The sequence below is a fragment of the Dufourea novaeangliae genome, unplaced genomic scaffold (assembly GCF_001272555.1).
Source record: "Dufourea novaeangliae isolate 0120121106 unplaced genomic scaffold, ASM127255v1 scaffold125, whole genome shotgun sequence".
Lineage (NCBI taxonomy): Eukaryota > Metazoa > Arthropoda > Insecta > Hymenoptera > Halictidae > Dufourea > Dufourea novaeangliae.
The window spans coordinates 4641247-4655400 of NW_015374020.1; the positions used below are offsets into that span (position 1 = coordinate 4641247).

The 14154-nt window shown below is 44.9% G+C and overlaps 1 protein-coding gene across 1 annotated transcript in view; it reads left to right on the top strand.

Moving 5' to 3' along the window:
* The first annotated feature begins 269 nt into the window (after window positions 1–269).
* The window catches only part of LOC107188956 (protein Skeletor, isoforms B/C), a 39481-nt gene continuing 25596 nt past the window's right edge, over window positions 270–14154 (top strand). Inside the window, exon 1 of the mRNA XM_015577359.1 lies at window positions 270–448. Coding sequence (XP_015432845.1) covers window positions 382–448 — 67 coding nt within the window. The 5' untranslated portion in view covers window positions 270–381. The remainder of the gene's footprint in view (window positions 449–14154) is intronic.

The following is a 14154-nucleotide window of genomic DNA, read 5'->3' on the forward strand; positions in this document are numbered from 1 at the left end:
AACTTAAATAATTTCCAATTTTAACTTCAAAGATCAAGAAGGCAGCCATAAATCACGCGGAAAATTCTTCCTTTAGGATTAATTTTCCGAAATTTCCGGGAACATTTTCAAGGTTGACTCGACCGTTTACAAAACAATATTTTCTGACCTGCTACAGCTCGAATCACAACGAAAATAAAAGGGGTGGGGGTAGAGGACTGGGCCAGCCGTGGATACCTTGGCGGTGAGATCGTCGATCGTTCACAGTGTTCCTTTCGGATTCCAGATCGAACATAAGTGCGCGCGTGTGGTTCGTGTGTGTATACATGTGCCATCCCCCGCGTCGACGACGGTAAGAGGGCGAGAAGAGGACACTGGCCAAACGGGAGCCGGAACCGAAAAATGGATGCGACGTCACTGCGGCTCATTTCCGGACTGCTTTTGTTCGCCTACACCTCGTCACACTTCAGTAAGTCATTTTGCTTAATAAACCTACTCTGGCTGGTTACTGGCCAAACGAAACACAGTCTGCCTTCTCGGACACATAGACAGCCGGTTAACGTGGAATTACGCTTTTTTATGCATTTAATGCTTTCGTTCTAGTATAATAATTGTAAATAATAATAATACTTAACCTGCTCAGATTATCTAAAAGTTAGCTTCCTGGATACACGATATTAAAATACTTGGATAAAGGGTGTAACGCTCGGGTAATCGTCGAGAGACTGTCCGGAATAACACCCAGTAGTGTTCATCGATTAAACTGTCGCGAATTGTCGGGAAATAATGTCCACGTATCGGCGGGCAGACGGCGGCGGTTATGGTAATTCGAAAACTTTGAACGATTTAGAAGGTAAATTGCTAAGGGAAACGAGGACGTGCCTCGGTCTGGACGAGCCACCGCACAGCTCGGAAAGACGGCAGCAAATGCGTCGCCGTAATTGCATAATGGCCCTGGTGTGTTCCCGTCGAGATACGAAGCCCTGGCCTGGTTTTTGCTTGAGGACTTTCACTCCGCATCACTGACTCTTCGCTCTGTCTTCCTCCATTCCCCTCAGTCCCTGCAAATTCTCTGTTTCCCTTCCTTATTTTATTCCTCGCTACCTTTGTTATTCCCTTGTCGTCGTGACGCCTGCATTTTATATTTCCTCCATCCGTTTCTCTCTGATCGCTCTACTGTGTCCTCTGTTGCCGTCGGTGTTCCTGCCACGTATTATGTTTCTCTGGTGACTTCAAGGATATCTCCACAGAACTCTCGGAAATTTTGCTAAAAATCCTGATTTGTTGTGAAAAAATTCGTTTGAACCCTTCAAAAAGTATTATATTACTTTTTCTGTAATAGATGGTCTGCAAATCAAATGGTAGGAAATCGTTTCAACATCTCAGTGACTACCACTGTTTAAACAATCTCAATCGTTGTACCTAATTTAATGCCTATCATCTGCATATTAGGGGCAGCAGTGATCGCTCGAAACGTTGTTTTTGCAATGAATTAAGCAAGATCACGAAGCTCGGTAATCCTCGTGTATTCAAGACGAGCCTTGAATGGCCGTTTCTCGAGCGGTTACATTGAAGGCGATTTAGTTTGAGCACCCGGTATAAGGAACTCCCCGGGGCTGTTAGCCGGCATTAGTCGGTTTCAAGTACGGAATATTGTTTCTGGAGATCCTGCCGCTCAAATTGCTAGCATTTAGCGGCTTATCTGGATTATCGTTTCCCCGCGGCCATCCAGGGGGAGGAAGCGTTTCCATGGGGGGAGGGGGAGATAAAAACGCGAGGCGAACGTCCCCGTGCTTTTCGAAACTCAATGTTTTCTCCCGCTCTGCCCCGAGAGCGAATTCATCGTTTCATTTTCTCTCCCTCTCTCCCGACGCGAGGAAAAGGATTAAACGGTGGAAGGGATTAGAGACGATTTTTTTTCCCTCCGTTTCCACCTTTCTGTCTCCCTCGCATCCGTGGAGACTGTAGGAGAAATAATTTCGACGGAGGAAACGCGCATTCGAACGAAGAGAAACTATATTCGAAGAGTTAACACGAATTTTGATTTTTATACACCGGTGTTTACGATGAATATCGTAGATGGAAGTCAAGATTTTTAATGTTCTAGAATTTGATGTTCCTGGTGGAATCGATCTTGTTTAGAATCTCACGCACCGGTTCGAAGTGGTTGTTGATCGATCCCAGGAGAGAGGTGTTTGCTCCATTTCGTTACGTACTGGTACACGTGAGCCATCGTTTTACGATTGACCTACTTGTCGAATAATTTGAAAGGCTTCCCACGTGCTCCAAGGTCGATGGTGGCGGTGTTCGACTAAATTTTACCTTGGGATTAGAGGACCGATCGGAAGTTAGAACAAGGACCAAATTATGCTTCGCGTGTTCGATGTTTCACGTTTATAAGAATATTTCGCGAATAATGCAGACTGATTTCCGGATTCGTGAATTAGCCACGATGGGAACGAAGCGTAAGAAAAGGAATTATTCGGTCGAAGACGCGTTCGCGGAACAGCAGAAGCAATTCGTTACGACGGATCAGCTACTAATGAAGTTCTATGACCGCCGTCGACGCTGTCTTTCCCGTTTTATTTCTGTCCCAGATGTTTCTTTCGCGAAGTTACCAGTCCACCCCCTCCCCCTCGTATCTTTCCTCCATTGTCTGGAATTGCTAGACTTTGGGAAACGTTTCATTGAGTCGCGCAGAATTCGACGAAAGAAAGAAAAATCCAGTTCCTTGTGAAACGAATCATTTTTCGCAGATCTCCTTGCGGACGATTCTCGCTAATAGTTCGGTTCCACTCGAAGTCTCTTTCTCTTCTACTTCGTTAAGAACTTGTACAGTGTTCCGTGATAAGAAGTAATATTAACCATTTGAGTACATTTAACGACTGAGACTCGTCGTGCACTTGTCTTGCCTAAGTGCAAGATGACGAGTCTAACTCGTCATTCGAGTTGAAACAATATTTAACATATACGTTTTTGTTCATTTCAATTTTTGTTTTTCCAAAATTTGCTTTGCAATTCTGATTACCTAAAATCATCTTAAAACTATACACGTCACTGATTTTTCTAGAAAAAAATGAATTTTTACTTAAAATCTATTTCTTTTATACACTACTCCAAGCATCGAAAAGTTAAATCTGTTCCATATGCAAAATTTTTACATAGGGAGAGGAGAGAGAGAGAGAGAGAGAGAGAGAGAGAGAGAGAGAGAACTGACCGGCAAATGTAGCCTCCAATAAAGCTCCGCTCGAGTGTTCGATCGGCACTCGACGAATCTCGAATCGGACAATACCCTCATGGCATGTCCATCTGAAATAACCCCCTAAGGTCCCTCGAGTGTACATCTGTGTAGAAAGGGGGGAAGGCGGTAATGCCTCGTGGCTCGGTTACGAGTAGCAAAGCTACGTTTTTTCCCCTTTTTTTTTATCTCCTTTGCAGGGATCACTTCCGGGTCAGCAGTCGAGCTCGATTGTATCCAATCCGCAAGCTTACAGATTACCGGACACTTGTCGCTCGGTTACGTGACGCGTTCCACTGTGTAATCCGTCGATTTTTCCGCAGCGATTCGCCTCGAGATCCCTTCTTACGAGACTAAATAAATCCCACGTTCTATGCATATTCTCAACAAGCTGTCCCGTTTAACAACGTGATTTAAATCTGTAGTTCTAGTGTTAAAATAAATGAAAGTGTCGAAAATATTACCCGACGCACCCCAATACCTTCCTACCCCTATTATTTGGTCCATCAGAGATTTCCATCGCTAATCTACACCAACAATACCACGAATACTGTTCGACATCCCTCAATTGCCAAGGGACAATCATCTTCTGTCAAAGAATCCACACTTCACGGATCCCGATCGAAATACATATCGTGTCCGATGAATGATCCCATACAAGACAAGCATAAGCCGCGAGCAAGATCTGACGTTTGTCTGACATAGTGATCACGGAAGATTCCACGTTCGTCTGTTCGTTGCGAAAGTAATCGAGCAATTTTTCCCTCCCTCGTTTCTTTTTTCTCTCTCCCGCTTTCCCGTGGGATTACTTCCGGTTGAACGAGTCTCGCTCAGTCGGGTTCAATCTCCGTGCTCTGTGTCAGATTACAGAGTACTCGCCGTAGTAACATCTATAGTAACACGTGTGTAGTATGTAAACTCGTGATACGCGTGCGCGCGTCCACCGACCGGTCTGTCTACCGTAATGCAACGCGGCGACGGCATGGCTGCATGTGCAGTGTGCACACGATCGAAAAAACTCAGTTGCGTCGGTGTGCGGCGCACAGTGGTACATAATGACCTATTTTTTCAAATCAGTCTACAGGTCGTAAATTTTGAGTAAAGTAATTTTTAATTTTTCGTTGTTCATTTGTTTATGGACAACTACTTAGTTTTTGACCCCTCTCTTGAACACCTTGTATATTAATTCAGTCGTATTTCATTTCTGAATAGGCTATTCAAGTTTCGGTCATATTTCGTGTGGTTCTGTGATGCTGTTAAATTATCTTATTGGGCGATAACTCTTCATACATTTTTATTCTACAAGAAACAAATTTAAACATTTTAATCCAGGAACTATGAGAATGAATGATTAAATATTTATGTGTCTCGGAGTGATTCGGAATATCTAAGAATCTATTATATGGGCCCAGGGATCGTCGTCTGTAAAGTCGTCAGAAAACTCGACCCCCCAAGGGTTAAAAAGAACAGGTTAAGGGTGAAGAAGAAATTTTGAAAAGAAATAGACTGATCTCTCCCGGTGGAGGATCCGAACGAGAATGAGTTTGGGGTAGCATCGTGCACCAGACGAAGCTTAAACTAGCCCCCACAGAACGCTGGTCAGTGGAGGGGTATGTCGTCCAAGCGTTTGCATCTAGCGTAGCCCCCACCACAGATACGCCGATAGTAGAGGGGCGTCGTTTTAGCTCTCAGTTATCCTACCCCCACTGATTCGCGTACTAGAGACCACCCCACCACCCCGAGCCACTATGGAAGTGGAATAGGTCAGCCGGACACACTGAATCAACCTTGCAGTTACTATTATTCGTGTACGTTTCGAAATTTTCAACCCTTCCGCGTAGTTCTCCCTCTGGGGCTGGTTCGTGTACCACCTGTACCCGTGAAGATATTACTTTAGCATGCTGGAGTATCTCTGCGCTATGATCTCTAGTGGTACGGTCCTGGAAAGTCTAGTAGCTCGATTATATACATTAAGTATCTCTTTTTCGATTTTTATATTTTTCCCAATAACGCAGTAGTGGACTGTTTCGTCGAGTAGAATTTAGTGCAATTATGCCCTCGATACAATTCTTCTCGCGTTCGCCACACCTTGACACGAATGCTCACATAGTATCTTAACTTGGAACCCAGGAATTCCATGTAACGTCATTCTGGCGTCCGTGATCTGGATCGTGTTTAGAGTTACGCAATCGGAACGAGTGGTGTAATCTCTCGTCATAATATTCAATCGGACGTAAATCTTAGGGAATTACCAGTGCCAATTAAGTTCAGTCGAGTATCCATTTCTAGTATTAGCTGTATTGTTGTAACAGTCCAGGATCTACATAAAAGGCACGCAAGCTTTCTCAAAGTGGCGAATTTGTACGACAGAATATGTATAACACGACAGTCTCATTTCCGTCGCTAATGACCTCGTAGTCAATGCCACGTAAACACACACATGAACAACAACAAAAGCTGTACCTAATTCGTTCCCTAGGTTCCTCATTGTCAAGAAACATTCCCAAAAAAAGTTGATGATCGACATTGTCACCAATTTATGATACTCGTCATAAAGTTGTCCTCTAACTTCTCCAGGCAATCGTCGTACAATTGCATGTTGAACAACGTTCGAACTAAATTTCTTTTCATCCATTCGTGTGAAGTGCCCCGCATTTAGGTGCCCGCAGTCAATGGGGCCGCGAATGATATTAAAATTGCGTCGGAAATGAAAGCCGAATGTATCAAAACCGCCTGGGCAAGGATGAGGACCGCATGTGCACGTGCGATCGCGGCGCAGGAGACAGGGTACTCCGAGTAATTGGAGTCGGTGACGGGTGTACATTTAATGCGTGTACTTGTTGCTTGTCCGCCAGATGTGCGGCTCCCAGCGGAGCGTGCACGGCGTGGCGGCGGCGGTTCGAGTAGACGACGACCACCCCCGAACTTCGTGGTTTACTGTTAATAGATGTAAACGACCAATTCGGGACTTCTCTCGATCGGCCGTTTCTCTAATCGATTAACAATCCCACCTGTGGCCGGCCGCTTACCCTAATGACGTGCTCGCAAATTAACACCGTCGACCCTCGGAAAAATTTTCGAAACAGTTAATAAAAAATAAAAGTTGTCCATGTACCCAATACGTGCGCAAAGTGCTCCCAGAATCTGTATGTCTCGTTCAAAGTTCCCTGTAAGAGTAAGAAAAGATAGACCCAGCTGTCATCCTCTTTACTTATACGCTTTCAGGCCTGCCTCCCATTCGATCATAAAAAAAAGTCCAATTCCATCCTCCGATCGTTATCGCGCATCGACTTCCTGGGCCAATACAAAACGTTCGGTTTACATTGTCGGGCGCGTACAACCAACCCCTCTGTACCTTAATCTATCCGCAATCAAATGATCACCCGTCTCCCCACGGGAGATCCCTTTCTCTCTTTTCATGCTATTTTCTTATCGGCTCCTCAGGGGCAGGGAGGAGGAGAGGATAGCCCCTGGAATTGCATCGTTCCGTTAGGCTATACCCCCAGCAGCAAAGTGAAATGAAAGCCTCGGGAGTCAAAGAGCGCGCGCGGACGTATCAGGGGAAACAATTTAACTAATGGAACGGTATTGCCTGGTCGAGATCTATGATCGCGTTCGCACGGATGCACCGCGGTCCCTGTCACATTATACGCGTCTATTCGGTGTCTCGTTCGTTTTCTCGTTTATCGACACTGGTTTTCCAATTTCTGGGGCTGCTGTCGACATCGATCGCCAATCGGGGGCGTGTGCGTCTTCGAGGAAGATGTGTTGGGACCCCCTTTGAATCGATCTCTGATACGTTAAGTGATCGGGCACGTCGCGATACCAAGATTTTTTTTAAGATCAGGTAATCTTTGATTTCAGACACTAGTGGTTCTATCTTCAACCCCTTTGATCCGTTGACAACAGCATTCACACAGACTGCTAAGAATTCTATCATGTGCCAAATATTATCGCCGGTTAATATCTAACTTTTGTCAGCAGGGATCCGTAGTCTCACTGATGTAAACTAGATCTCCACGTTTTCAGTTAAGAAATTCAAGTATTCTCTCCAAAAATAAATAAAAAATGGAAACAAGATAAAAAAAAATATTTTTGACTTCAAAATAACAGGATACAATATGTATATCAATCTCATAATTTTGAAATAAAGGTTTAAGGGTCTGAGCGTTAAAGGGTGAAATAGAAAATAATATGCACGAGTTGCGTTACGTTCGAGTAACTCTTGTCTATCTCTAAAGTGCCTGGAAAGAACAGGCGCGACGCGTTAACCGCTCTACCACGCCGTATTTGATTGGCTTCCCCCTTGTCGTACGTATGTATTGGATCCGAGTACAATTTGTGCACGTCTTCGGGCTGCATAATGCGTTATTAGATGAACGGGTGACACGTGTCGTGACATAGTGCGATTATCGACCGTTCTTGTGCGTTTCTCATTGTCGCAATCATCCCTCGTGTGCCCTCTACCATTAGGATTTCATAAATCACTATATCCCTCAACAGCTTACCAATTGAAATTGCGCTATTATTCTTATTATTATTATTATATATATATACATTATTCATTTCAGATATTCCAATAGTAAATTCTTATATAAACATACATTCAATTTAAAAGTTTCGAACGGAACCAGGATCGAAATCACAAAATCGAATCGTAATCGGTGGAATCGGTGGTGACACCGGTAGTTATAGCTGGGTACCGTCTAGATAGGAGACTGCTCGAGATGCTGGTCGAAATTGGCAGGCAAATGTTCCGATATCGATGAAACAGAGATCAGGCTGGCCGAAGGGGGACGATATTACAGCCCCCGACGTGTCTCTGGCTTCGTGTTTGAGTTCCACTGCGATATGAATGTTTCCCCATGGGGGTGTCGTCGCATATCGATTGGAATGAGGTACCGGAGCTACGCGTGCACGTATGCATATACCATATCTATCTATGCATGTATGTATGTATGTGTGTGTGTTCGTGTGTCGTGTCCCGTACCAAGCAGCCCTGTATTCCGTAACGCGAATTTCGTGGGAACTATAGTCGTCGAAAAGGGGATGAGGGGGACGGCCGTCCGATCGTGTGGATCGTGTTCTGGACGATGACACGGTCACCGCCCCGGTTCTGGACGATAATGGTATCGGTCTGGAACATTTGTCACGTGCTGGCATTAGAACGCGTCACGCTTTTGGGCGACACGCAAACGCCAGCCGAGTCGTCGCGTCGGGGACAAGCTTACCATTCGCGATTAATTAACAATCGTTTCGGTTAAGGGCGAGGTACCATACCAGTAAAATTCCCACAACGATGAATCGAGCCCGTTACACGCTGACCAATTTATAATTTATGTACTATAATTTATATAGACACGGTGGTGACTTTTATTGCTTGATCGAAGTTTTTCACGGGTTCAATGATGTATAGGAAAAGAAATGTTCACCGTTGGGATTTCTTGGATAACGTACCGTGTCTACGTGTTGGTAAACAGACCCGGTTATCAAGTTACCTGTTCACCCCACCGAGTGTCCCCTAGCCTGGTGTGGAGTCACTTAAAAGCCCGGTGCCTCGATACCATCTAAAAGATAGTGGACCCTTCCGAGTCGCCATTACCCTAAGCTGGCTTTTAACGAGCAGTCGGTTGATCAAAGATAGGTTTCCGTCGTTACTATGCATAAATAAGTGTAAACAGAATCAGATCCCTCTGGTTCAATTATTAATGAAACTGCGGTTCAAAGTGGATCCTGCTCTTCCCATTGTTTCCTTCTCGACGTTCTGTGCCCGTATTAATTATGGCCCGTATTAATTAGATCAGAATTTTCTATAATTTCTATTGCCACATATTTTATATGTATGTCAAAGCTGAGGTAGATTGGTTACCTCATTATTAAGATATCGTGGCAACTAATTTGGAAAACATGGTTTCGAGAAAAATGCGTTTACTCGTGCAGCGGTACACCGTTTTCCGTATATATCGTTCTCTTAAAATCCTTATAACGTCATTTCAATGAATTGAAGCATAATCACTTTGGGAACACATTTTCAAGGTGTTATACCTTAAGAAAATGTAATAAAAGAAAATTTATTTCTTCACCCCTCCGAATGGCAACCGACAAATCGCACCAGTGAATACACTAAAGAACCACGTGGTCCACGACAATGGAATTCCAAAACTGAACTGGGACAAAAATCGACAAAACAGGATCGCTGTGTAAAGCAGAGAAAATCAAGGCAAAGTGCGGTCTCCTCGAGCAGTCCACCACCCTCTTTATTTCGTGCGTTCGAGCGTCTTGTTTGTCGAGCACCTTGAGCCACGCGGACCGACCTCCTGGCACGAGTTCTATTTCCCTGGAATCCCATTTCTTTCACGAACGCCGCACCACCTCTCGCCCCCTCCCCTCCCCTCCCTTCCGGAACGGGTCCCGGGTGTTTTCTGCCTCTCGTGTATCGGGAGATCGTGAAAGTGCCTGGAGACCGCGGGCACGTTACACTCGCCGGCAAACGAGACGCGAGAAACGCGTTGTATCCCCGCGTTGTTGCGATGGAACCGAGGTCGCGGCAGTCAGTTCGATATTGCCAGGGGGTGGGTGGCGGAACAGGGGGAGGGAGGACGGGGAGGGGGTGGTCTTAATGCATTTGCCGAGGTAGCTGCGGTACGCATCACCAGCCACCCTTTCTGCAAGCTCAGCATGCCCTCTCCCTTCGCCAACCCCTGTTCTCCTCGGCCCTTTCTTCGTCTCTCTTCGTCTCCTCTTTTCACCTCGTCTCCCTCCCTGCCCCTCTCCTCTTCCACGATTCTCTGTTCTCTTCCCTTCTTTCGCCTCCTTTTCCATTCACTCGCCTGATCCGACTGTCGCTGTATCTCCGAACCTTTATCATCCGTCCCTCTCTTTCTTCTCTTTGTTTACACGGGGCGACAACGAATGGATGGGCGCGGCAATCGAAGAGAGGAGGATTCTTCGCGAAGTGATAAGTGTAAAGCGTGGAATCATTTTTTATTTTTTATGCAATAGTTTTTAGTTGCAAGTAGTTTTTGGAAATACGTCGAGAAACGATACTAGGTTGTATTTATTACTTTGTTGTTAATAATAATTTTTTGTCGATAAACGCTGGTGACAAGGCATCTGTTACTTTGACCTAGGCGGAGAAAGTACTAAAAAATTTCGATATTTATCACTTGCTATAGGATCATTTCCTTTGGAGTTGCACCATTGGTTCAACGACACCCTGTATCTTCCCAGTGTTGTAGCTTCTACTGCGCCCCGATCTTCCCTCGTTCTCGAATTTTTCTTCTTCATCTGCTCCGCGAGGAACGTCTTCCGTTCACCTGTCCCTCTTCGTTTTCGTGTCTGCTCCTCTCTCTTTCACCTTCCCGCGCTAGTGTCCCCTCTCTCGGGAGTATAATGGATCTAAAACGAACCGGGCCGACCCCTTGGTTTTAATCTCTTAACGGGCAAACGACAAAAAAATATCATTCGTATTCTTCTTGGAAGACGTACAGACGAGACGCTGTCTGGTTCGATCAATTAAGAGATTGCCTTGTCTACGACAATTATCCGGATTAACCGGTCGCAGGACGATTTAATGCACGGATTAGAAGGGGTTCGACCGGTCGGAGAAACCTGATTGTTCTCGAGGATTTTGTCGGCCAATACGGAACATCCTTATGGCATTCGAAAAATCTCTGAAAAAAAAAGGGAAGTAAACTTGTCCATGTGGTGGAGTGACATAATCGTTGAATATAAAAATTCGATTACGTAATGGTACATTGTTTAAAACACGAACGGTTAGTTACACAACCGACGCGACGCCCGCTGTCAGCGGTTTCTATTTCACCCGATAAACCCGTTCGATTTTTCTTTCTCGGCGATACGCGAAACGGGTCAAACCTCTCCCAACGTGGATTCCATGTTTGCTCTTTCCTTCGAACATGTTAAAAGCATTGAAAGTCTAAGTCAATTTACTGGCCAGTTTAAGACTTTTACTCAAGATCTTTCACCAAAAATTGTTTCTTAGAATTTCGGTCCAACGTCTTAAATCAAAATCAAATACAAAAAGTCTGTGTACAAACAGAATTGGGTGTAAACTAAAGACCTTACGAAAGTTTATCAATATTGGTAATAACCTTATTATATTCTGCACATTTATTTCACGTACGTACCTACTAAAAATACAGATTCAGTCAATTGTTTAGGCAATTTTTTAATATTGCGACTGGAAGAGGTGATATTTCAAACTGGTACAACTGCTACCCGAATAATCGAATGACGGTGGCGGGACTGTGGACGTCTGGAGTCGAATATTCTCCAGTATCCTCGGACGTCCGGTTGTTCCATCATTGGATGCATCCACCGTAGTCCTCTAGTTTCGTCACTTTCGAGTTCTCTCTCGGGTACCTAGTGTCGCAGCGACGCCCGCCCGCCGCCGGTCGGGAGCACTTAGAAAATCGATAAGCCCCTGGCTCACTTGATCCGCCGTTGGCTGCTGCCAGGCCATATCTTGATTAAAATCAGTGCCCGCCCGGCACTCTCCTTTCTTCACCCTTCTCGCCGCCAACGTTCCCAACCCCTCCCTGCACCCCGCGATGAATCCGGTTAGTCTCGTTAACGTCTTAAGTCACCGGTCCTCTCTCCTCCAGCCACCTTCTCAACCGTCCTCCACCACCTCCTCCACCTCCTCCACGCCACTTTCTCCTCTCGAGGACAATAGAGCCTCGGGGTGCTTCCTCGCAAACTTGCGCTGGCACTTGTGCTCTAACGCGTGTCCGATAAAATCGGCCCTGCTTCGGCCTGATTAAACGATCTCGTCGATGCAACGGGAGCGTAAGCTTACGGCTCTGCGATCGTGTCTGCATGGATTACTTTTCGGTGTTGTGCTCTTCTTTTTCTTTCTGGAGTTTATTCTTTTCTTCTTGTTCCGTCGTGACTTCGCTTGTTATTGGGGATTTTTAGATTAAAGGATGTACTCCGCTCGCGATCGATTTCCCCCCCCCCCCCCCCCATCATGTATTGTTCTGTCTCTACTCGGTATATTTTCTAGCTCATTATCAACGACGTATTGTCTAGGTCTGTCTGTACCTTCCTTGTGAAATACATCGAAATTCACGTCTTTACCTCCTTTAAAAGTAATGTCTGCTTTTATCCTCTTCCTTTCTTGATTGTTTCCTTTACTTTGTTTACAACCCATCCCTTCTTCCTTCGTTCAACCCCGATTGTACATAATTCTACAGTAAATGAAATAAGAACATGTTACTATGTACCTATGAATAATATTTTTCAAAATTATTATGAATAAGTAAGTATATACATATGTATACACTTGTATATATACAATTATTTAAACTGGTAACTAGTTCAATCGGAACCTTTATATAACAGTTTGAAACAGTTATATTTTTGGAACTGTTTCAAGCTCTGTTCATAACGATTCCACCGGGTTTCGAAACACCGATGCACTTTCATCAAGATCGGTAAACCGAATCGTTCCCTGATCTCACGGTGTCGCGTTTGTTGCCGAACGAAAACCGGCCGGCTCGGCGGCAGCAGGACGAAAGTGAAAGTGCACGCGTTTGTAGGTCTAGCCGGTCACGTACCGATCCGGCAAGGAAATGGCTCGCTAGCTCGCGTGTTATACTCGGATCGCATTCAATTTTCTTTTTGTGGCCTGATTATCCGACGCTATTCACGGAGACGGGTTAAATCGGTCCCACGGGCCGAATCGAGGCGTTACAAAACCGACGGGAGTGTTTTCCTTGACGATCTGAACGAGCTGTAATGGAAAGTTTACGTTCGAATTAATTACGAACGGCGAGTCACTGTTAGAATCGTCGATTGTATAAAACATGGAACTAAAGGTAGAAACACATTAAGATCACGTGTCAGATGAAATTACACGCTATTACGTGGATTTCACGCGACATTAGTACAGTGTAGGCCGATGTGTTCGTTCAACAACAAGTTTCTGGCGAAAGGCTATCACTTCTATTTCACCAAGTTATTCAATGAGATGCGAAAATTATTTCAAATTTTAGGAAAGTTGATCACAAAGTAATGGTAAGAAAACTATGGAAATGGAACTTGCATAAAAGTTTTGACACCTAATTGTTATTTCAGAAGTATGTGAACAAATGTGTGAGCCACTGTATGTATTCGCCTAAATGGAAAGTAAAACAAAGTTAGCTCCGCGTTTAACGTGTTAAATGTAAACGAATATTATCCCAGTCGGGGATCGAATTCGCGGAAACTAGACACGGCTTCGTCGAGAGAGCGAGAGGTAACAAGAGAAATTCTCCAAGACTTTTCTCGTTAAATGCCCGGAGGCGCGTAAAAGCGGGATCGAAGCCATAAAAACCATCGGAGTTTCCGCCACGGCGAAAAAGAAAAAACATTTACTTCCAATTAATTCACTTGGAACCCGACCTGAAACGGTCTATAGTCAGACGTAGCCAAGAAACGAATCAGTGTGAACAAAATATAAAACAAATCAAACAGAATCTACACCGTCTGAACAGTACAATTCTTCAGCCATTGGAAAACACTTTCTACAAACGGAACCAAACGCCTGCACACCCTCAGAAAACACCGTTCTCAATTTTGCTCCAGGTTTGCAATTTCTCCTCTGATGCAGAGGGCCAAGAAACGTTAATTCTTTAATTTCATCAACGCTCCCGTTTCGCCAAGCGTCACGTGCACGGTGTCTGTCGTCTCACGCCTGGACGAAGATAACGAGTGAATTTTTCCATGGACTATCCTCATTAAAACGGGGATGCCCCGAGGCACCAGAACGGGAGAATCCGAGTTTGAATCCGATCGAAAGAGCAAAGACCATCGACGCCAGAGAAGGTAACGAACCCTGACGTCTCTTCTCTCTCCCTCTTCCCGGTTGCAATTGTGTGTTTGGATCACATGCAATATGCTTTGTGCCAGGCTAGACGCCCGAGGGCTAAGGT